The sequence below is a fragment of the Bos javanicus genome, chromosome 28 (genome assembly GCF_032452875.1).
Source record: "Bos javanicus breed banteng chromosome 28, ARS-OSU_banteng_1.0, whole genome shotgun sequence".
Taxonomy (NCBI): Eukaryota; Metazoa; Chordata; class Mammalia; order Artiodactyla; family Bovidae; genus Bos; species Bos javanicus.
The window spans coordinates 7428368-7454163 of NC_083895.1; the positions used below are offsets into that span (position 1 = coordinate 7428368).

The window sequence follows — 25796 nt, forward strand, 5'->3', positions numbered from 1 at the left end:
CTGTCTCCACAGTGATTTAAAAAAGTGAGTACTTAATTCTTCTTTTTTGGATTGAAGGAATCCATCTACACAACACATAAATAGCTTAAACGAGAGACAGGGGACTTTCCTGGGCAGGAGGGCTCCAGTGGTTAAGACTACGTGCTTCCAACACATGGGGGATGGGTTCAATCCTTGCTTGGGGAACTAAGATCCCACATGCTGCATGGCCAAAAAATAAATAAAATAAAATATTAAAAAAAGAAAGAAAGAGAAGGAAGATATCCTCTTACCTGAATCTTTTTCAATTTGGACCACCAGTCTTGTGTTGGAATTATCCACACGCCTTGTACTAGAAAGAGCCACAAAAGAGTAAGAGGCAGTGATTAGATCCCTGCAAATGACAGCTGGCTCACAGAATCAGCTGTGTGAGTGGGAATCCAGGAGAGATGGAGCTCACATATTAGAGTTATGGTTCTGCATTGACAAGGCTGAAGGAAGAGAGGGGTCAGAGGGCGGGAAAAGTACAGAAGACATAGAGAGGGAAGAGATGTTTAGCACTTAGGTACAGGAGATAGACCTTCATCTTTTATCAATTCTGAGCATCCAATCTACAAAATAAAAGCAAGCATTGAAATTGTTAATGGACTACCACCCACTGACAGTATTTAAGAGCACTGCATACATAGCTATCTTGCTTTTCAAACTGATTCCAGAACATTCTTGATAAGTAGTCTGGGTCTCCACTACTTGCTTTCAAGCATTGGGTGCATTCTTACAGACTTGTCTTAGGTTGAACCATAAGAATGAAAAACAGCTCTTTGCAGCTTAGGAAAAGGTGGATTGTCTATAGCCACAGTAACCAGTTGCCACCAGAACCAGTTTTAAACCTTTTCAGTTATGACAACTCACCTCAACTTATAGCTTTGGTAAAGCAGCCAGTTGACAGTGGCTGCTTGCTTCTGAAAGTCAGCCAGCAAGGGACAGGCTCAGTGCAGACTTCTGAGGGTGACCAATCCATAACAGGTTCCCCAGGTGACTGCCCTGCAGACGGTATCACCCCATTTCTGAATCTGAAACTCATCTGCCCTTGAACTTCAGATGTCCCCCAAACCCTTTATACGTGCAACGGTCTGTCCTGCTTGGAGAGACGATGTTGGACCAGCCTTGACTTATTTCAGACACTGAGTGGGGGTCTTGTCATTCTTTGAAATGACACCAACCACATGAAGCTAATGATATGTAACAGTTAATGGTCTAAAAAAATGGCAATTTTGTTAGGGGAACCACTGACTGAAACTGCCCCATTCTGGCCAAACACAATAGTAACTACTTGGCATGAGGTATCTTACAAGAGGAGATCCTAGTAAGGAATGCGGAACTAACAAGACATCACCAATCAGAAGAATTCAGGAAAGGTCAAATTGTCCTACCAACCTCCTGGAATCCTCCTTGCTAACATCCATCTTGGCTTAGGAAGGACCCTGAGTCAGAACAACTGGCCAGAGAAAACCTGGAAACGAACCCATTGCCATAAAACCTGAGACTGTGAGCCACTTGGCAGAGCAGTCCTCCTGGGTTCCCACCTGGCGCCCCCCTTCCCACTGAAATCTCTTGCTTTGTCAGCACATGTGTCTCCTTAGACAATTCATTTCTGAGTGTTAGACGAGAGCCCACTGGCTGGAAAGGCCCTGGAAAGTATCCCTCTTCCTACAAAAATTTCATAAGGCTAAACCTATGCCATAAAGGGCTTTCACTAGAAATAGACCACTGAATGGGGGGTTCCATACAAGTTTGAACATAATGAGCAGCTCATCTTTACCATATCTATGTTTCAGATATATGAGAACTATCTAGGCAGGATCCTGTTGGAGTTTTGTAGACTAGACGCTCCAGCTGAGTTGTGCAGAAGGGATACTCTGTTACAGCTCGAAACGGTCAATTGTTCTATTACTGCTTCCTTTTCCTAGCAAATACCCTCAGATCGGTTTTGAAAATAAAAGAGCCCAGGTGGCAGAAAATAAAGCGAACAACAAAATTCTTTCTAATGAAGGCCGTAATCCCATGTCGGCATGATGAGTCCCTGAATGGAATTTCAATTTCACCTTAAGACCTAGGACAAATGGAATTTTCAGCAGCAGAATAAACAATTTTTAAAGTGAGATTGAGCCAAAAGAAAGTCATTTACCAAACTCTTCAGGGAATTAAAACACCTTCTAAAACTATGTTAAATGAAAAGCTATCTGCAAAAGGCTTTGGACGCAGAGGGCTCAATTCTGATCAGCAGTAACTAATCCACGCTGCCTGTGTGCCCTGAGGGCCTCTGGCTTGCCACCAGACTCTCTAAGAGGGGCAAGTGTCAGCCTTACTGGGTATTCAAGGTTTTCTCCAGTGCTTTCCTCCTGTAAATTTGGTGCTTACCACTCAAAGGTGCTAATTAGCTCAGTAATTGGATTTCTGCCTTCACGGTCCTATTGCAGGAACATTCTGTTCTGTTGCTCAGTGTGTGGTATGGTCAGTTGCTCAGTCATGTCCGACTCTCTGCGGCCCCATGGACTGTAGCCTGCCAGGCTCCTCTGTCCATGAGATTTTCTAGGCAAGAATACTGGAATGTGTTGCTATTTCCTACCCCAGGGGATCTTCCCAACCCAGGGATCAAACCTACATCTCTTGTGTCTCCCGCACTAGCTAGCGGATTCTTTACCACTAGCGCCACCTGGTGGGGACTTCCAACTCACTCCCCAATCTCAGTTCAGTTCCGTTCAGTCGCTCAGTTGTGTCTCTTTGCGACCCCATGAATCGCAGCTCGCCAGGCCTCCCTGTCCAGCACCAACTCCCAGAGTTCACTCAGACTCACGTCCATCGAGTCAGTGATGCCATCCAGCCATCTCACCCTCCGTCGTCCCCTTCTCCTCCTGCCCGCAATCCCTCCCAGCATCAGAGTCTTTTCCAATGAGTCAGCTCTTCGCATGAGGTGGCCAAAGTATTGGAGTTTCAGCTTTAGCATCATTCCTTCCAAAGAAATCCCAGGGCCGATCTCCTTCAGAATGGACTGGTTGGATCTCCTTGCAGTCCAAGGGACTCTCAAGAGTCTTCTCCAACACCACAGTTCAAACGCATCAATTCTTCGGCGCTCAGCTTTCTTCACAGTCCAACTCTCACATCCATACATGACCATTGGAAAAACCATAGCCTTGACTAGACAGACCTTTGTTGGAAAGTAATGTCTCTGCTTTTGAATATGCTATCTAGGTTGGTCATAACTTTTCTTCCAAGGAGTAAGTGTCTTTTAATTTCATGGCTGCAGTCACCATCTGCAGTGATTTAGGAGTTCCAAATGCCGGAGTGGTTAGGTGTGTATGCTCTTAGCATCTGCCTGGCAAAATTAAGGCTCACTGCTTGTCACAGTGTTCCAAGGGCCACAAGCCAAGAGTCCAGTAATATGATATAGGTCTTCCCAGAGAAGGTGACTCACTCTGAAGCATCTCTCCCTTATGTTAATATGGAATGCCAACAGCAAAGCTCATTCCCTCCCTTCAAGCTTTGCCTTTCTACCTCCTCATCTAAATCCAGCACCTTGTCTCATGTGGCTTCACCTGAGGAGCTTAAGTAATTTAATAGAAACTTGATTACACTGTTTCAAGTTCCGGTTTGACAGCTCACATAGACTATTTATGGGAGAAGTAGTTCCCATTTTTCATGAGGAAGTGTGACTGGCTGGAGTAAGAACTTTGATGGGCATCTGCTCGTATGGAGAAACCAGGATGGATGGACTGTAGTTCTCTTCATGGGGCAGGACAGCATTGGAGAAATCTGGACAATGAGAAGGCAGTCAGACACTAAACAGAAGGACACTGTCACATTTTAAGTTGAATATATGCACAAGTTTCATTTGGGTTAGTATTTTTTAATGGTTTTTGTGTTTATATTCATATGGGATATCGGTCTAAGGTTGTCTTTTCTTGAGATGAATTTGTCTGGCTTTGGTATCAGGGTAATACTGGCCCCACAGAATGATTTAAGAACTATGCCTTCCTCCACTCTTTTTTGGGGAGATTTGAGAATAACTGATGGTAATTTTTCTTTAATCATTTTAGAGAATTTGAGAGTCAAGCTAACCGATTCTGGGCTTTTCTTTGTTGCGAGTTTTTGATTACCTATTAATTCCCTTTAATTGTTATGGGTTTACTCAGATTATCTATTTCTTTTTCAGCCAATTTTGGTAGTGTGTGTATTTCTATGAATTCTGGTTTGGCTAGCTTATCTCATTTGTTGATACACAGTAGTTTGTAGAATTCTCTTTCAATTATGTAATGTTGGTAAAAATGTTCTCAACTTTTAACTGTGATTTTAGTAATTTGAGTCTCTTTTTTCTTGGTCATTCTTGGTAAATGTTTGTCAATTTTGTCAATCTTTTCAAAGAATCAAATTTTGGTTTAATCTATTTCTATTGTTTTCCTATCCTCTATTTCATTTCTCATCATTTTAATTTTTATTATTTTGTTCTGTCTGCTTACTTTGGTTTAGTTGGCTCCTTTTTTCTAGTTTCTTAACATGGAAGACTAGCTTATTGATTTGAGATTTTTCTTATTCTTTTTAATTTAGGCATTGACAGCTATGAATTTCTCTCTGAGCACTGCTTTTGCTACATCCTGTCAACTACAAATTGGCACTTACTGTGGGCACTTGCCTGGTGGGCTACAGTCCACGGGGTTGCAAAGAGTCGAACACGACCGAGCCACTAAGCACATCTAGCCCCACTAGGATTGCCTCGTGTGCGGCTACAGCTGCTGACCTTCCACACCCCCTGAGAGGCCTTCCAGGTGGAGAGCAGAGGTGAGGCACTCTGTGATCTGGGGGAATAGAACTGGCAGGGCAGGTCTTTAGAGAGTTAGATATTTTTAGGAGCTGATTTTATGAGCCCAATTCTTGATCTCCTCATATCTAGAAAAGCATTGCAATCCTTCATGGGATGACTGTTTCTCATGACTAGAAGAAACCTTCTGAAGAAACATGTGCTTGATTGTATGTACACTTCCTTCACCAAAATCACATATATACTGTCCTTCTCCACTACATTAAAAAAAAATTATTTTAATTGGAAGATAATTGCTTTACAATATTATGTTGGTCTCTGCCACACATCACCATGAACCAGCCATAGGTGTACATATGCCCCTCCCTCTTGAACTTCCTTCTCCCCCCGCAACCCCTCTAGGTTGTCAGAGAGCACTGGTTTAAGCTCCCGGCGTCATACAGCGAATTCCCACGATCTACTTTACATATGGTAATGTACATGTTTCAGTGTTACTCTCTGAATTCACCCCACCCTCTCCTTCTCCCACCGTGTCCAGAAGTCTCTTCTCTATACCTGCATCTTCACTGCTGTCCCACAAACAGGTTCATCAGCACCATCTTTCTAGATTTCACATATATGCGTCCATATATGATATTTGGAACAGTTCTCAGAGGTGTTTGAGGTGCTGTCTCCTGGGCTGCAGCCCTCATTTTGCCCCAAATACGACTTAACTTGCAACGTTCCTGTTGCGCTTTTTTAAAGTTGACAATACCACACGTTTTCACAGACTGTGCTCTCCTTTTCATTCACTACAAAATACTTTTAAATTTTCTCTTGTGATTTCTTTTCTGACTCATAGGTTGTTTAAGGTAACTTTATTTTATACATCTTTGGGAATTTTCTAGATTTCCTCTTGCTGTTAATTTCTAATTTCACTCCGTTGTAGCTGGTGAACATACGTTATATAATTTCAATCCTTTTAAATTTACTGAGGTTTGTTTTATGGCCCAACACATGGTCTGTCGTGTCCATGTGCACGTGTCGAAAGTGTTTTTTGAAAAACTTTTGCTTTGCAAAATACTCTGCCAAAAGGTCAAAAAAAACAGGTACAGACTGTGGGAAAATATCTTCAAACCTCATATCCAACAAAGTACAAGTGTTTAGAATATATAAACAACTCTCAAAACTCAACAGTAAAAAACAAAACAAAGAAACCAAAACAAACAAAACCCCCACAAAGAATGCAAAAGAAAACGAACAGAGACATGAACAAACATTTCTGTGATGCGGAATATTGACAACAAATAAACTCAGAAAAAGATGTTCAATATCGTAATTCATAAGAGAACCGTAGGTTAAAACCACAAGGAGGAATCATTATATACACCCAGAAGAATGACCAAAGTAAGAAATAGTGAAAATATCCACACACTGCCAAGGATATGCATAAACTAGATCTCTTACACATTGCTGGTGGGGATGTAAACGGTATCACTTCTCTGAAAAAATGTACGGCAGTTTCTTTTCTAAAAAATTACCATTCTGTTGTGCAGTCACCAAGTCGTTTCCAACTCTGCGACCCTGTGGACTGCAGCATGCCAGATTCCTCGATCCTTCACTATCTCCCAGAGTTTGCTCAAACTCATGTCCATTAAGTCAGTGATGCTATCTAACCATCTCGTCTTCTGCCACCCTCTTCTCCTTTTGCCTTCAATCTTTCCCAGCATCAGGGTCTTTTCCAATGAGTTGGCTCTTTGCATCAGGTGGCCAAAGTATCAGACCTTCAGCTTCAGCATCAGTCCTTCCAATGAAAATTCATGGTTGATTTCCTTTAGGATTGACTGGTTTCATCTCTTTGCAATCCAAGAGACTCAAGAGTCTTTTCTAGCATCATAATTCAAAAAGATCAATTCTTTGGCCCTCAGCCTTCTTTAATTAAGGTCCAACTCTCACATCAGTACATGACTACTGGAAAAACTGGAAATTTGACTTTACAGACTCAGGTTGGCAAAGTGATGTCTCTGCTTTTTAATACACTGTCTAGCAAGCATATGAACCATATGAGCATAACTACCATATGAGCTAGCAATTATATTCCTGGCCAATTATGCCAGAGAAGTGAAGACTTATGTTCACCCAAAACCCCACAGACCAATGCCCCTAGCAGCTTTATTCATAAAAGCCAAAATCTGGAAGCAACCCAGATGCCCCTCTGCTGTTCAGTCACTAAGTTGTGTCCAACCTTTTGCAACCCTATGAATTGTGGCATGCCAGGCTTCCCTGTCCTTCACTATTGCTCCTTGGAAGAAAAGCTATGACAAACCTAAAAAGTGTATTGAAAAGCAGAGATATCATTTTGCCAACAAAGGTCTGTATAGTCAAAGCTATAGTCATGTACACTAGTCATATACAGATGTGAGTTGGACCAAAAGAAGGTGTCCCTTAATGACTGAGTTGCTAAGCAGACTGTTGTTTCCCTACTATGAGATGTGCTGTGCTGTACTTAGTCGCTCAGTCATGTCTGACTCTTTGAGACCCCATGGACTGTAGCTCGCCAGGCTCCTTTGTCTATGGGGATTCTCCAGACAAGAATACTGGAGAGGGTTGCCATGCCATCCTCCAGGGGTTCTTTCTAACCCAGGGATCAAACCCAGGTGTCCTGCATTGCAGGCAAATTCTTTACTGTCTGAGCCACCAGGGAAGCCCATACTATGAGATACTGCTTAGCAATTACAGTTATTGACATGCCATGATCTGCATGAATCTTCAGTGAACTATGGTTGAGTGAAAACAGCCAATCCCATGAAGTTAATTGTAGTAGGATTCCATTCATATAAAATTCTTGAAATAACAAAATTAGAGTTAGAGAACAGATCAATGATTATAGGAGTTATGAAACGGTGAGCTGCAGAACCGAAGAGTGTGTTTTGAATATAAAAAGGCAGCAGCAGAGATCTCTGTGTGGGTGGACATGGTCAATATCTCAACTGGACCAATATCAATATCCCAGTGATAGCGGTGCAAGATGTTAACACATGTAAATTGAATAAAAGGTATATGGGGAGATCTCTTTTTAATATTTCTTTCAACCCCATGTAAATTTATACTTTAGCTTTAAAAAAAAGTTTAATTTAAAAAATCTCCATACACGTGTATACATATAGCTGAGCCCTTTGCTCTTCACCTAAAACTATCACGATATTGTTAATTGGTTATATTGCAATACAAAATGAAAACCTTTTTTTAAAAAAGTGATACTGGATCATGGAAAAAGCAAGAGAGTTCCAGAAAAACATCTATTTCTGCTTTATTGACTATGCCAAAGCCTTTGACTGTGTGGATCACAATAAACTGTGGAAAATTCTGAAAGAGATGGGAATACCAGACCACCTGACCTGCCTCTTGAGAAACCTATGTGCAGGTCAGGAAGCAACAGTTAGAACTGGACATGGAACAACAGACTGGTTCCAAATAGGAAAAGGAGTACACCAAGGCTGTATATTGTCACCCTGCTTATTTAACTTATATGCAGAATACATCATGAGAAACGCTGGGCTGGATGAAGCACACGCTAGAATCAAGATTGCTGGGAGAAATATCAATAACCTCAGATATGCAGATGACACCACCCTTATGGCAGAAAGTGAAGAAGAACTAAAGAGCCTGCTGATGAAAGTGAAAGAGGAGAGTGAAAAAGTTGGCTTAAAGCTCAACATTCAGAAAACTAAGATCATGGCATCTGGTCCCATCACTTCATGGCAAATAGATGGGGAAACAGCGGAAACAGTGTCAGACTTTATTTTTTTGGGCTCCAAAATCACTGCAGATGGTGATTGCAGCCATGAAATTAAAAGACGCTTACTCCTAAGAAGGAAAGTTATGACCAACCTAGATAGCATATTCAAAAGCAGAGACATTACTTTGCCAACAAATGTCCGTGTAGTCAAGGCTATGGTTTTTCCAGTAGTCATGTATGGATGTGAGAGTTGGACTGTGAAGAAAGCTGAACACCGAAGAATTGATGCTTTTGAACTGTGGTGTTGGAGAAGACTCTTGAGAGAGTGCCTTGGACTGCAAGGAGATCCAACCAGTCCATTCTGAAGGAGATCAGTCTTAGGTGTTCATTGGAAAGACTGATGCTAAAGCTGAAACTCCAATACTTTGGCCACGTCATGCGAAGAGTTGACTCTGATACTGGGAGGGATTGGGGGCAGGCAGAGAAGGGGACGACAGAGGATGAGATGGCTGGATGGCATCACCGACTCGATGCACATGAGTTTGAGTGAGTTCCGGGAGTTGGTGATGGACAGGGAGGCCTGGCCTGCCGCAATTCATGGAGTCATGGAGAGTCAGACATGACTGAGTGACTGAACTGATACATAAAAAAAAAAAACTCAATAGCTAGTAGCAGGCCTGAATTCTATATGTGACTATAATGCATTCATGTGTGATTCTCATCTCTCACCTTAACTTGCTTGCATTGCAAATTAGGATCACTTCTCTCGTTTCAGTCAGAAAAATCCAAGACTCTCCAACATTTCAACTACGGGATATGAAGTCCAACTATTTATTCACTAGTAAGTCATAAATATTTAGGGGATGAAAGTGTTTCTGCAAATGCAACTAATCAAAACAGTAATAAAAATTTCTAGTTGCATGTGGCTGGGTCTAAATGGGGAACTGAATAGATGGAGATGCAAGAGATTACAAGGGATTCCTAAGTATTAAATGATCAGGGTGCTGCTGGTTTTGTTTCCACAAGAGTAACATGACTGACTTAAGGTTTTGACTTCTGGGTACAATAGCCTCCTGGTAAAAATAGGCCCAATTTGACAGTGTTTTATTTAGAGTTTTGAATGATATTTCTCCTGGGGATGAAGACACATTTATTTTTTTATTAGTGACCACTGGTATGTACAGAATTTGAATCAAGGTGAGCACACAGAAAAAAGAAATGCCAACTGTTGGCAATGAGATTGCAGGATTTTGCAGTGACATGCATAGCCCTGACAAATTACCTCCAGACCCTCCTGTGTTCACGGCCACACGTCTCAAGGGAGATAGCAAACCCAGAAGACATGCTCTCCAAACATGAAGCCTGTTCAGACACGGTGCTGTTTTGGCCTCGAGGGACGTGGCACTTAATAAAATCACACCAGCTCCTTTTTCTGCTGAGATGGACTTCATTTTTCCTTTGTTATTTCATTCATTCCTAATATATAACATTTTACCTGACCCATGCTCAATCTTCAAACCTGTTACAAAACCAAGTTTAACTAAAATGGTGCTCCTAATTCTATAATCACCATGAGACACCTTGCCAAATCAGTTACACTGACTAAAATGATAAATAAAGGTGTCATATGCAGGTTTGTGGGGCTTCCCTGGCAGCTCAGCAGTAAACAATCCTCCTGCCATGTAGGAGACTCGGGTTCAGTCCTGGTGGGAAAGATCCCCTGGAGTAGGAAATGGCAACCTGCTCCAGCATTCTTGCCTAGGAAACCCCATGGACAGAAGAGCCTGGTGGGCTACAGTCCACGGGGCTGGAAATAGTCGGACACAACTTACTGACTAAACAACAATAATAACAATGCAGGCTTGACTTTTCATGCTTGCATTTGCAGTGATGGTGTACCTTATGAAAAATAATTTGGCCTGGAAACATTATACAAAAGCAATAAGGCAGGGGAACCCTAAGAATAAGACTGAAAATTTAAGTTGATAAATCTGATTTCTGTTTGTAACTTGGCTTATGATTTATTAAATTACTTGAGAGATGTAGAAAGACTCCCATAATTCTTCTGACCTTCAGTGTTCTGAGTGTACAAAATGGCAACTAAAAAAAACAGCACTTTTGATATGCAACTGAAATATAGAGCCCTTCTTCTGACTGTCTACTGCAAAACTAAACAAAGAATCACTTAACCTTGTACCAGGCCTGTTACCCAAGGGAATTAGGAGGGACAATGGATAAATAGGAAATAGTTTTTATATCACTGCATCAGTACATCTGGGTATAGATTTCTTTTATGGGGAAAAAAAAGAACAGTAATTTTTAATCCTAATATGTTTTTTCAAATTTGATTCTAAATACTAAAATTGTATTGAATCCTGGCTCTAAGAGCACAGGCATTATAGACAACAGGAAATGAGATCATTCACCTCCTCCAATTGTCCTCTGTCTCCCCAGCTTTTCCCCCAGGCAGTGTCTTTGACAATGACAAGAAAAACCTCCTCAGAAGGCTTTATCCTGGATAACTTTAACGAGAAAGCTAGTGTTCTCTCATTGTGGACTACTCTTAAAATTAGAGATTTTTTAAAATTTCATTCTCTACGCAAACAATACTTCCTGTATTGTTTGCAAGCTCTAACACTTTGGCCACCTGATGAGAACAGCTGACTTATTGGAAAAGACCCTGATGCTGGGAAAGACTGAAAGCAAAAGGAGAAGGGGATGGCAGAGGATGAGATGGTTAGATAGCATCACTCACTCAAGGACATGAATTTGAGCAAACTCCAGGAGATAACAGAGGACAGAGGATCCTGGTGTGCTATGTACATGGTATCACAAAGAACTGGACACTACTTAGCAACTGAACAACAAAAATAATACAGTGTTCTTTAAAATCCACTAAGAACTTTCTCTTCTCTCAAACCTCAAAGTATTCCTCTCTCCAAAGCTTCCCCAGTCTCTAGGAAATTAAGCTCCAACCACACAAACACCAAAATATGTAACTTAATTAGACAAGACAAAACAGAAAAAGAATATAATACATTAAATTGCCATTATTCTTATCAGGTAACATTTTTACTAATTCTCACATATGGGATCATTTTTCCATTATTGGTCATTTTTCATTTAAACCAGCTTGATGGGGAGCATCCATCTACTTAATTGTGTTTACAGACAGACAGACAAACACAGTAACTGAGACATGAAAGAGCATTATAAACCCTATGGAGTGGTGATGATGGCAGAATGCTTTCAAAGTGACAAGAAAAAAAGAGCATGACTTCCTACGTTCACATAATGCATTCATTTCATTAATCAGCCAATTGTATCATAAACTCTGAAAGAGCAACCATATGTGAAGTCTGGGACAGTTCTTAGCCTTCAATAAACAAGGACTAAAGTCAGTTTTGGACGTCTGCTCAGAGTATTGTGAATGATAAATGTTGCCTGCCATATCAGCAGACAAAAGATGCTGCAGCCATCATGCCGTGTGCTAGAGCCACCCAATGGTGTACCCTGCGGCTTTCCATGGCCCAGTGGTAGACAATCTGTCTGCCAATGCAGGAGATGCAGGTTTGATCCCTGGGTCAGGAAGATCCCCTGGAGAAGGGAATGGTGACCCACTCCAGTATTCTTGCCTGGAAAATCCCATGGACAGAGGAACCTGATGGGCCACAGTCCATGGAATTGCAAAAGAGTTGGACATGGCTTAGCAAGTAAACAACAAAAAACAGTGGTTCCCTCCGAGGGGACTCAGCATGGGAGAACACAGGATGCTGGCTCCAGAGAGCTGACGTGAGTGTCACAGGAATCACTTCAGTGAGCCCAGACTCTTGCATCTGCCCATACACAGAAAAGTGCTAAATTCCTTGAGATGTCTGATTTTCTCTAATTAACAGTAATCATTTGATGCTCTGGGACTACCTGGTCTATGTTGCAAAACTATATACCTTGATTCCTCCCTTACCTCTTCTGAGCAGTTCCTCAGAGCTTTTGAGAGGCTGTCTCCGGGGCTTGCAGGCTTCAGCAAGTCCTTGGAATAAAACATAATCCTCAACTTTTCGGCTGTGCTTTCTTTTCAGTTGACAGTTACAAAATTAAAGAGTCTTCTGCCTGTGCCCCCCATGACTGCAATGTTAAGGAATGAGTTTGAGCCTAGAGTTCCAAATGCAAAAGTCCCCCAGGACCCAGAGTGGCCATCCCTTAGCCAACTGTGTCACTGATGGGGACAGTGTGGCCAGTAGCATCACAGAGAACTGCCTGATCACAGAGAACTTTGAAAGGGCTCAGGGTTCTTGGCATTGGGGAGTGAACCCTCAACTGTGCAAATACCTCCATCTGCCCAATAAATCTCCTGAGCCAGCAACACTCGAGCCCTGCAGTAAAAAGGTCTGAGAGGCAAAAGCTGAGGACTTCTGCCTTCCTTTGTTTAGAATCAATCAATCCCATCTCCAACACATGCCTGAAAGCTGGAAAAGCTGCCAGGCCTGAGAAGGGCTCTGCCTGTATGCTGTGCTAGGCTGACACTCCCTGCAGACTCAGACACACAGCCTTGCTGGATGACCTTGACTCCCGGGTGACCTTGATACATTGCGTCAGCAGCACCAGACTGCCGGGGAGCAGGTGGGCAGGTGGAGGGCTTCCCGCAGGCACCCAGTCAACTTCACTGCTCCGCACCTTCCAGATTTTCTAACGGCTCAGCAGGGTGGAACAGGACTCTGGGTAAAATATATGCACTGCAGCACAATGAATAATAAGCTCAAACTTGTGCTATTTGAGAAATTCAACGCTCTGGAGTTCCTCAAAAGCATCATCCTTCTGGAATTCATTTGCATAATCGCTCTTCACCACACCTGAAGTGTCAAACCTTACCCCTGGGTACATGGTGTGCGAGCTTTCTCATCCGTCAGCAAAACAGCTGGATGGGGCCAAGGTCATCATTTAGTGTCTCAGACGTAACAGCATTCAGACACAGATAGTGAGATTCCGGTTGAGAAAATGCAAGGCAGAGAAGAGATGTGGAAGTTCTGATAAGACACAGGATGTATCAGCCAGAGAGCAGAGAAGGCTCAGACTCCTTTCTGCCAGTCCACCCTTCCCTGCAATTGTAGACTAGACTCACAGACTTATAGTGCTAAAGATTTTACCTTTGTGCTGTCATTCCCCTAAATAAAATGGTGAGGGAAAGATCCTTTTGATTAAAGCTATTACTTGCTTTTATTATGAGTGTTTAGGTTTCAGGTGATAGGAAACCCAACTGGAAACGGCTTAAGAAAAATCTGAAACACACTGACTCACATAGCTGAAAGGTCAATGGAGCCCAGCTGGACTCAGGGGCTAGAGTGGATGGTGTCATCAGGAATCATTCTTCACGTCCCTCAGCCCTGCCTGTTTGCTGTGTTTTCAGGTCAGTTCACACCTCATGGGGAAAAAAAGGCTGCCAGAAGCATTAACCTTTCATTCTACACCACCAAGTCCAGTGGGAAATAGGATTCTCCTCTCCTGCAGGCTTGGCACACCCCAAAGTCCCAGAGCTCACTCAGGCCAGGCAGAAACAATCCATCTCCAGGACTCTGGGTTTCACACCTTGTTTTTCTATTGTCTTTTTGGCCACAGTTTCACTCGCTCATCTGTTTCTTGCTTACCTGTGGCCTGAAGTCCAGGACAGTATTTACGCAGAACTAGGTTCTACTAAAATGAAATGAAACATGAGTCAGGATACACGTCCGCAGACTCAGCTCATGTATCCCCAGGAACCTGGCTGAGGTTTACTGATACTAAACTCTGAGCTCCTTTGGCTCTTCAGTCTGTCTTGACACCTCCAGTTCATTATACATAACTGAGAATGTTTATTGCTGGCTTATCTTCACTTCTATCACTTTCGGAAAGTTTGAGACTTAGTCCAGTTTCCCACCCTGCCTATCCTTGAAAGTCCCAGGATGCACTGCCTCCTCAGACATGGCTTAAACCATGCTAATCCCAAAACACGCCTCCTTTACCAACAGACACCTGTATGGAACCTCAAAGTGACTCTCAAGCATTTCTAAATGGCTCAAAACATCCAGATGTCTATATGCATCAGACTTTGAATCCCTTCTAGGGGGAGGATTCCCAAAGACCTATCATTAGCTCCCAATAAAAGTGAGGGTGTTTCTTGATTCCATTCACAAGCCTATCAAGTTACTGGAGACTCCAGAGAGCTAAGGGCACTGAAGGCTGCAGACAGGAATTTCTCAAATTGCCTGTTTAAAAAGAAAATTGCCTCTGAATTAATTAGTCTGACTCCCTTTCTGGGAAATTAGAAGACACTTGATCCTTGGACCTCTGGAGAAGGAAACAGCAACCCACTTCAGTATTCTTGCCTGGGAAATCCCATGGACAGAGAAGCCTGACAGACTACAGTCTATGGGGTCACAAGAGTTGGACATGCTCCTTGGAAGGAAAGGTATGACAAACGTAGACAGCATGTTAAAAAGCAGAGACATCACTTTGCCGACAAAGGCCCGTATAGTCAAAGCTATGGTTTGCCAGTGGCTGTGTATGGATGTGAGAGTTGGACCATAAAGAAGGCTGAGCCCTGAAGAATTGATGCTTTTAAACTGTGGTGTTGGAGAAGACTCTTGAGAGTCCCTTGGACTGCAAGGAGACCCAACCAGTCTATCCTAAAGGAAATCAATTCTGAATATTCACTAGAAGGACTGATGCTGAAGCTGCAGCTCCAGTACTTTGGCCACCTGATGTGAAGAGCCAATTCACTGGAAAAGACCTTGATGCTGGGAAATGGTGAAAGGCTGAGGACAGGAGGAGAAGAGGGTGACAGAGGATGACATGGTTGGATGGCATCACTGACTCAACAGACATGAGTTTGAGTAAACTCTGGGAGATAATGAAGGGACAGGGAAGCCTGGTGTGCTGCAGTCCATGGGGTCACAAAGAGTCAGACGTGACTGAGTGACTGAGTAACAACAACCCTTTCTGGGCTTGAGCTTTTATTCAGGACCTCAGGTGAACTCATGAGGGTACCTCAGGCTTCAATCCTGCTCTGAAGTCACATCTACCCACCTGGCATGGTCTGGAACCAGTGCGCCCCAGTGCCTCACATCATTGGTGGTTCTGGATCTCCCAGTGCGAGAGGCTCCCATTGCTGGTTCTGGCAGTCCTGGAGGCAGCAGGCTGTACCCGAGAGGACGCCCCTTCACCGTCCTGTGTGGGATCCAGGGCTCCTGAGAATCAGGCAGAACTGCAGCTCCTGATCAGGGCCTCCAGAAGGAGCACTGAGGCACCTAGCTCAGGGCCACGGGAGCATCACAAGGTCCCCTCGGAAACAGGGAACGATGAACCCCCCAGCGATGGTCCAGATCTGGCCAGGTGGCCACTCACCACCTCTCACGCAGCCTGAGGAGGGGGCTCCAAGCGCCTGAGCTGCGAGGCTCCAGTGGTTCAGTCATCAGTGAGACCACTCAGAGGATGATCCCAGGACTGGCCTTGGGCAAGTCGGGCTTTTCCGGTGGCTCAGTGGTAAAGAATCAGCCTGCAGTGTAGGAGCTGCAGGAGACGTGGGTTCAGTCCTTGGGTTGGGAAGATCCCCTGGAGGAGGGCACAGCAACCCATTCCAATATTCTTGCCTGGACATTCTCGTGGACAGAGGGGCTTTGTGGGCCGCAGTCCTTGGGGTCACAAAGAGTCAGACACAACTGAAGCAAATGAGCAAGCACACACTTGGGCAAGTTGTGTTCTGACTCGGGTCAGTCTGGGCCTGCCTGAGGGCAGAGGAGAGGTGTGGGACCAACGTCCGCTTCTGTGGAGGTGGCGGGGACACAGCCACCGACCTCTGCAGCACCTGGTGCTGACCCCATGGGGAGGGGCTGCGCAGGGCTTGCTTGGGGACCCAGAGAGGGCCTTTCAGGAAGGGGAGACCCAGAGAAGGCCTTCCCGGAATGAGGCCCATGGGATCTCGGGCCCGGACTGCAGCCACCTTCCCTTCTAGACAGGCTCTTGGGACTGCACCTCTCGAGTCAAGAGCAAATGCTCTCACTGGCAGTCACTGGCTTTAGTTTGGGGTTTCTTGTTGTTTGTTTCTTTGTTTTTTGTTTTTGGTGTGGAAGGCATTTTGAGAAGCTTTATTTCATAATGGGAAATGCTCAGGGCCTGAAATAAGGCCAGACCTGAGTTCATATCTTGGCTTGGCCTCTGACTTGTTCTGTGACCTTGGGCGATTTATTTCACTGTCCTGACTTTCAGTGTTCTGATCTGTGAAATGAGAAAAGTGAAATCCTACTTCCAGAGTGGGTGACAGGACAGCAATGAATATATTTGAGAAAGTGAGCAGGCGGCCACTACATGCAGAAAGGCGAGGCCCACTCCCATCAGTGCTACTGCTGCTGCGCTGTTTCCACTGCTTTAGTAGTTGTGCGTCCAGGGCCCAACACACTCCTAGGTATGCGTTCAAGAGCTCTAGTGCCCTAAGACATCTGATAAGGGAGCTTCAGGACTTTAACCCCTCGGCAACTGTGTCCAAGTGCTTTATAAAACATATGTGCTAAGTCGCTTCAATTATGTTCAACTCTCTGCAACCCCATGGACTGTAGCCCACCAGGCTCCTCTGTCCATGGAATTCTCCAGGCAAGAGTACTGGAATGGGTTGCCATGTCCTCTTCCAGGGATTCTTCTTGACCCAGGGATCAAATCCACACCTCTTATGTTTCCTGCATTGACAGGCAGGTTCTTTACCACTGGTGCTATGTGGGAAGCCCTTTTAAAACACACCCAAATAAATTGTGGGGTAGCTTCATTACAAGTTGAAATATGTAAATCCCTTTCTGGAAGAACCACAGACTTGAATTATAATGCTGCATTTTACTATTAACCCATAAGCCATATAAGCTTCCTGCTTTACACTTAAAAAATGTATTTTGAGAGAAATATCATAGTCCTTATATGTGGAATCTTAAATGATACAAATGAACTTACAAAAAAGAAACAGACTTGCAGACTTTTAGAAAATGAACTTAGAGAATGAGCCCGGGAAGGTGAATAGAAGGAAGGGACAGTTAGGAAATTTGGAACAGACATGCACACAGTGCTATATTTAAAATGGATAACCAGTAAGGACCTACTGTACAGGACAGGGAACTCTGCTCAGCGTTCTGCAGCAGCCTGGAGGGAAGCGGGGGTTTGGGGGGAAATGGATGCATGTATTTGTATGACTGAGTCCTTTCACTCTTCACTTGAAACTATCACAACATTGTTTGTTAATCAGCTGTATCCCAACAGGGGCTTCCCCAGTGGCCCCGGTAAAGAACTTGCCTGCTATGAAGGAGACACAAGAGATGTGAGTTCAATCCCTAGGTTAGGAAGATCCCCTGGAGGAGGGCATGGCAACTCACTCCAGTATTCTTTCTGGGGAAATGCCATGGACAGAGGAGCCTGGCTACACTCCATGGGGTCATAAAAGAGTCAGACATGACTAAAGTGACTGAGCAGCAGCAGCAGCACATCCCAATATAAAATAAAAAGTGTTTAAAACAGAAAAACAAAATGCCTTTTGAGATGTTTACTGCTTTGCACGATGATCTTACAAACCACCCTTAAAACAACTTGCTAGGAAGAGAAAATCCAGCAAAATCCCTTCATTCTGAAAAAAGTAGAAAATAAAGTGTGAAGTTAAGAGTTTCTTTTTTGACTGCTTTAACCACGTCAGGCATCCATGACTCTGTCCAGCTCATCATCATTAACAAACCATGAATGAAGACCCAGATGATGACAGGCAAGCCCATCTGCAGGCAGTACAAGTGAAGGGGCTGGGGAGGTGATGAATGACGATGGACACACTGACCTGTGTAGATTGGAATGTTGAGTTGAAGCCAAGAAGTCGAGAGTAGATAGAGGAAATGGAAATTTCTGCCTTTCAGTAAAACATATACACATAAGAGTGGGCTGATGAAGACTTGGCTTGGCAATACTTTCAGTTCAGTTCAGTTCAGTTCAGTCACTCAGTCGTGTCCAACTCTTTGCGACCACATGAATCGCAGCACGCCAGGCCTCCCTATCCATCACAAACTCCCAGAGTTCACTCAGACTCACGTCCATCGAGTCAGTGATGCCATCCAGCCATCTCATCCTCTGGCGTCCCCTTCTCCTCCTGCCCTCAATCCCTCCCAGCATCAGAGTCTTTTCCAATGAGTCAGCTCTTCGCATGAGGTGGCCAAAATACTGGAGTTTCAGCTTCAGCATCATTCCCTCCAAAGAAATCCCAGGGCTGATCTCCCAAGACTTTAGCAAAATAATTGAGGTGGTTTAGATTTTAAGATGCTGAAGCTCCAATACTTTGGTCACCTGATGTGAAGAGCTGACTCATTGGAAAAGAACCTGATGCTGGGAAAGATTCAGGGTAGGAGGAGAAAGGGACAACAGAGGAGGAGATGGTTGGTGGCATCACCAACTCGATGGACGTGAGTTTGAGCAAACTTCGGGAGACAGCGAGGGATGGAAGCCTGGAGTGCTGCAAGTCCGTGGGGTCGCAAAGAGTCAGACACAACTTAGCGAATGAACAACAAGATTTTAAGAAGCATAAGTGAGAGCACAACATAGGACTTAGAGGAAGTAATAGGTCCCTTTACTGTGAACTGAGTAGGTGACACCTGGAGGTATCTGCTACGGAGGGCGTGGACAGGGAAATCTCAGGAAACATCTGGGTGAAGGCAGCTGAGATGTTCAAGGGCTAGACCATCTCACACCAAAAACAGAGAGGACAGTTTAGCCTGAAGCAGAGGGCTGAGAAGGGAAGGAAAGCTTCCTTCAAACTGTTAAAGGATGGCACAGGTGGAGCAAGGATGCACGTGCTTCAGGATCGGCAGGTATATCCAGGTGTATGGGGTATTTGGCTAATGCCCCGAGGAGTGGACCTAGTGCAGTAAGAGCCCACTACTGTGGCTGACGACGCTCACAAGGGTGCTGAGTGAGATACAAGGTCTGCTCCAGAGGAGTAGCAGAGGACTCCCTCCCTGTAGACAGCACAGGGGGTATTCTGTAATTCCGAAGGTCCAGCTAGTTTCCCTTCTATATTACAGTAACCCAGGAAGGGGCTGTGGAGTAACAAAGTAAGACCCATGAGAGCTCACTGAGACTAGCTGAAATATTTTGATCATCTATTCTGTTGTTTGATAAGCCACAAAAGAATGGCACTTGGGAGATCTCACTCTTTCCATTAAGGCAGCTTTGATGCTCAGAGAACAGAACCCAGGCTCTGGGACTGGCTAAAGCCTCAAAATAACCATAGCATCTGGAGGTGAGGACCAGCATTTACAGAGCATCTCACAGCACAGTGGCTGTGGATATGATGCTCCACGGTCTACACATGTGTTCTTTCGTGGGTTGCTATGGTTGTGTTCTGCCATTTCAGAAATGATTTCAGGTTGGTTGCAAGGAAACATAAAACATGTCTAGATTTACCTGAAGTAAAAGTTAAATGACAGCAGATAAAAATACAAGGAAGAAGGGACGTCCCTGGCAGTCCAGTAGTTAAGACACCATGGTTCCAACGTAGAAGACCCCAGATTCCATCTCTGGTCAGCAAACTAAGATCCCAAATGCCATGCAATGTGGCCAAATTTTAAAAAAACAAGGTCAAGAGGGAGAGGACACACATATATATACACTTATAGCTGATTCATGTTGTTGTTTGACAGAAAACAGCAAAACTTTGTATAGCAATTAGCCTCCAATTAACAATAAATTTTAAAAAATACAAAGAAGGAAAGCAAAATGGGTACAGGATTAATTTTGTTTACAACTTCTAGGAGGCACATAGAGACAGTCATCCCATTTTACACAGGAGTTAACTGAGGCTCACAGGCTGAGTTTTGTTGACTATGAGGGCTACTTCATTTCTTCTAATAATTTCCTGAGAAATCTCTAAGCAGGTCAAGAAGCAACAGTTACATCCAGACATGGAACAACAGACTGGTTCCAAACTGGGAAAGGAGTACGTCAAGGCTGTATATTGTTACCCTGCTTATTTAACTTATATGCAGAGCACATCATGTGAAATGGCAGGCTGGATGAAGCACAAGCTGGAATCAAGACTGCCAGGAGAGCTATCAACAACCTCAGATAAGCAGATGACACCACCCTCAAAGCAGAAAGTGAAGAGAAACTAAAGAATCTCTTGACAAAAGTCAAAGAGGAGAGTGAAAAAGCTAGCTTAAAACTCAACATTCAAAGAAACAAAGATTGTGGCATCTGGTCCCATCACTTCATGGCAAATAGATGGGGAAACAATGGAAACAGTGGCAGACTTTATTTTCTTGGGCTCCCAAACCACTGCAGATGGTAACTGCACCCATGAAATTAAAAGATGCTTGCTCCTTGGAAGAAAAGCAATGACCAACCTAGACAGAATATTAAAAAGCAGAGACATTACTTTGCCAACAAAGGTCCATCTAGTCAAAGCTACCGTTTTTCCAGTCATCATGTATGGATGTGAGAGTTGGACCATAAAGAAAGCTTGTGCCAAAGAACTGATGCTTCTGAACTGTGGTGTTGGAGAAGACTCCTGAGAGTCCCTTGGACTGCAAGGAGATCCAACCAGTCAATCCTAAAGGAAATCAGTCCTGAATATTCACTGGAAGGACTGATGCTGAAGCTGAAACTCCAGTACTTTGGCCACCTGATGAGAAGAACTGACTGATTGGAAAAGACCCTGATGCTGGGAAAGATTGAAGGTGGGAGGAAAAGGGGACAACGGAAGATAAAATGGTTGGATGGTGTCACCAACTCGATGGACATGAAGTTGAGCAAACTCTGGGAGTTGGTGATAGACAGGGAAGCCTGGCGTGATGTAGTCCATGGGGTTGCAAAGAGTCGGACACGATTGAGTGACTGAATGGAACAGGCTGAATAATTTCTTAAAATCAAACACCAAATGGAGCATATGGACTGGGATTTTAAGCAAGGTCTTTCTGAGTACCATCCCCGTCTCAGGAAGAGCTGAAGATGAAGTCACACTGATTATCTTCTTCCTGCTTAGGGTGGGACAAGACCATGACATCCGTAATTGAACAACAACAAAAGCATGGAATGCAGAGCTGATTTTTTTTGTGAAGCAATCACATAGAATGACTCCCATCTTAAGCCAGCACAGCGGTCTCATGAACATGCTTACAGTATACTTGTTAACAAGGATGTCGTCCAGAACTACTTAACATTTTAAAACGAATCTGGACAATGTAATAGAAATATAACAACCATGAACTTTCATGTGCCCTTCAGGTGACTGTCACATGTGTCCCCTCATAGCTATGGCGTTTAACATTTTATAGAAGACTTTTGGAACTTCCCTGGTAGCTCAGTGGTAAAGAATCCACTTGCCAATGCAGGAGCTGTGGGTTCAATCCCTGAGTCAGGAAGACCCCCTGGAGAAGGAAATGGCAACTCCCTCCAGTATCCTTCCCTGGGAAATTCCACGGACAGAGGAGCCTGGCAGGCTACAGTCCACGGGGTCAAAAAAGAACTGGACATGACTTAGTGACTGAACAACGGAAGACTTTGATGTATCAAAATCAAATCATTGCGAATGGAACTTTTCTTTCTTTAGGGCTGCTAAGTCAATTTAGTCATGTCCGACTCTGCGACTCTATGGACTGTAGCCCACCAGGTTCATAAGTCCATCGGATTCTCCGGGCAAGAATACTGGAGTGGGTTGCCATGCCCTCCTCCAGGGAATCTTCCTGACCTGTCCAACTCCTTTAGGACTGAGACAGTGGATGAAACAACCAGGGCCATGAGTCAAATGCTTTCCAGCCTAAACATTTGCTGCATGTTAATGATAAAGTTTGGTTATTTAGCAATTGTTTATATATAAAGAGAAGGATGATAAATCATAATATCAATATGTATTTCTAAAGCTCTTTAAAAGTACTCTCACATAAGAGGATTTATAAACATCAGGCACTATTATTACAGTGCATTTGCCATCACTGCCTGTAAATTAAATGGAGACACCAGGCAGAACTCATCAAGACTGATTTTAAAGACCTTCTTCGTTAAGGACAGTTTAATAGCGAACATTGTGTTGCGGCAAATGAAATCCAGATTATGAATTCCTTTCTCTTTTACATAATATTGTTGGACTTCATTAAGTTAAGAAATAGTCACACAACACCTACTGTGAGCAGAGCTGTTCTGTACATGCAACATAGGGACACAAAGATGAAAACAAAGAAATCCAAACTTGGAAGTAGCGTCAGTCACACCAATCTTTGGTACAATTTACGACAGCCACAGAGCAAATTTGTTTTCCAAAAGTGATGGCTTCAGTACCTCTCATCCTAAAAGTCCTTCCCGAACCTTCCATTCATCCATCAACAGGTGGAATGATTCTCTGAATCATTCAGAGATGCCTTTTGAATCTGTGTGGGTGGAAGTGGAGGTGTGTGGGAGGGAAGAGCATTGGATGAGAAGAACCTGGCCAAGGGAGGGCTGGGAATGAAAAATCTGAATATGTGATGTATGAAAAAGTACTGTGGAAGATAAGGACTGGGGTGAAGTGGGTCTGTATCTGTGCTGTCCAATACAGTAGCCTCTGGTCACATGCAGCTACTTAAATTTAAATTAATTAAAACTCGATGGAATTTCAACTTCAGCCACACTAGCCCTGTGGCGAGTGCTGGGAGGGCTGCCAGGCTGGAAGAGGCAGACACAGAGCAGTTCCAGCAGTGCGGGGCTCTGAGGGACTTCTCCTCGTCGGGCAGCAATGAGCCAGCACAGACTTCGGAGACAGTGTGACCTGTGCTGCTTCTGGGGAATCAAGCGGAGAGCAGCTTACTTAGGCGGGCAGAGGGCACGTTTGTCACTGGCCCCCAGCAAGGAGCAGCGTTTCGGTACAGATTCTGCAGATCTCAAGACAGACCAAGCTGGGGCAAACTGACAGGCCAGAGTCACCAGGTAGCTGGTGACTTACTTACTGTTTCCACAGAGAATGAAAATTGTCCCAGGGGACTTCCCTGAAGTCCAGTGGTTAGGACTCTGCCCTTCTAATGCAGGGGCCATGGCTTTGATCCCTGGTAGGGGATTGAAGATCCCACATACAGCAAAAAAAAAAAGAAAAGAAGCTGGCTCCATTAGGGTACAGGGCTCACTGGAGTCTTGCAAAAACCAAAGGCAGCTTTAAAAGGTCTGGAAGAGAAATCAGAGGACTGGAAAGTGAGGGAGCAGAGGTGGAGAGGGAGAGGGAGCCAAGTGAGGAGACGATAAGGGCTCTTCATCACACCCCCCAGGGTGAGGCTGGCGACCCTGGTGCCCACTGGCAGACTGCACTCACTAATACACAGAGAGGAGAGTATCTCTTAGCTGGGACAGTTAGTAAACAATCAATTACACTAACAACTGCTTCTCTGCATCAGACTGAAAAGAAAGTAATGGGAATGGCTACAGAGACACTCACAAATAAGAATAAGAAAAGTCATTAGTGCTCAAAATAAAAACCAACAGTTTCAGATACAGAGAATGAGCTTTCCAGAGGGCCGGCAGGGATCTAGATGAGATTTCCTGCCATTTCCTTTCCGGGTTCCCACCACTCTCACTGTTCCAAATTCCATCTCCAATCTTTTAAGCAGATGACCACAGGGCTCTGTATTCTGAGGCTTAACACAAGGTGACAAGAGACTTTCAGCTGGCTGGCTTCTGCATCCGCATCTCTCCCTGCCCCCACCAGCTGGACTGAATATCTTCTCCAACTTGGCTCCTTCAGAGAGACCTAATGAAGACAGGACGTCCTCATACATACCCAGAGACCCTGCTGTGCCCTTCTCATCCCAGGACACCCAACCAAAGCCTCCACATGTAACAGAGTGCTACCCTGAGCATCATCATCTCTTTGTGTGGCTGAATAAGGAAACACTCAAGCAGCCCATATTTTTAAGTAACCTGCATAAACCTACAATTCATATCTCAGTGTATCATCCTGAATGGGTGGCTGACTCTTGGAAGTGAGGAAACTAAATAAGAAAATACATAACTTGTATTGCACAGGTGTTAGGATGACTCCCCTCAATAAAAGCATCTCACAAAGATTTCCCCATTTCCCTTTCTATGGGAAACCAGACAATCCTAAAGGAAATCAACCCTGAATATTCACTGCAAGGACTGATGCTGAAGCTGAAGCTCCAATACTTTGGCCACCTAATGTGATGAACAGTCTCACGGGGAAAGACCTGATGCTGGGAAAAACTGAAGGTAAAAAAAGAAGGGGGTGGAGAATGAGATGGTTAGATAGCATCACTGACTCAATGGACAGACAGGAATTTGAGCAAACTCCAGGAGATAGTGAAGGACAGAGGAGCCTGGTGTGCTGCAGTCCATGGGGTTGCAAAGAATCGGACACGACTTAGTGACTGAACATCACCCCCTCCAGTTCAAAGGGGATGCCTTTTGCTTATCAAATTCTTCCCTGGCCCCCTACCAAAAACTGGTTTTCAAACTTATCTGAGAACAGGAGACAAAAAGAAATCTTTTATGCTGAAGATCACCTTTAAAATATCATGCACTTTCCTGAATAGTTAAAAAGCCTATGAGATTGACACACCTCTTATTCTCAAGTATTTGTACCTTCCAGAAGATTTTCCGAGCTCCACAAAAGTCCCCCAAATTGTTTTCTCCTTAAGAAGCTTAAAGACAAGCCAGTGCTGCTGACTTTCTTTTCTTTCTGACTCTGTAAATATGCCCAGCATCTCTTTGCATGCATGACTCACTCAGTCATGTCCAATTCTTTGCCACCCCATGGACTGTAGCCCACCAGGTTCCTCTGTCCATGGGATTTTCCAGGCACAAATACTGGAGTGGGTTGCCATTTCCTTCTCCAGGGGATCTTCCTGACCCTGGGATTGAATCCGCATGTGCTTCGTCTCCTTTACTGCAGGCAGATTCCTTTACCATTGAGCTACCTGGGAAGTCCCCGCATCTATTTAGACAAATGTAAAAGAGAGTCTTGCTTACATGTAAATTTCAAGATGGCTTCACTTGTACAGCAACAAGCCCACCTTTTCGAAGGTGGAATCTGCCAGACACAGGCGAGGCCTTCCCACCTCCTGGTGGTCTCACAGCACTGACTCACCTTGGGGTGCTCCAGTTTGGTTCGATTTCCCCAGGACCCCTAAATGTGAGCTCCCAGAGATGGTTAGCACAGTCGGGCGGGGCGGGGGGGAGACAAGAATTCCAGGCAGGGCAGTCAGAGAAGAGCCCCACCAGTGCAGGCCCATGTGGCAGTTACTGGGTTCGAAGTGCTTTATG

The 25796-nt window shown here is 44.2% G+C and overlaps 1 protein-coding gene across 2 annotated transcripts in view; it reads right to left on the reverse strand.

Annotated features, from left to right (window-relative positions):
- PCNX2 (pecanex 2) overlaps positions 1–25796 on the reverse strand; it is a 311141-nt gene that overhangs the window by 74438 nt on the left and 210907 nt on the right. For both annotated transcript variants that reach the window (XM_061404843.1, XM_061404842.1), the window contains one exon: positions 273–331. In XM_061404843.1, coding sequence (XP_061260827.1) covers positions 273–331 — 59 coding nt within the window. The remainder of the gene's footprint in view (positions 1–272; positions 332–25796) is intronic.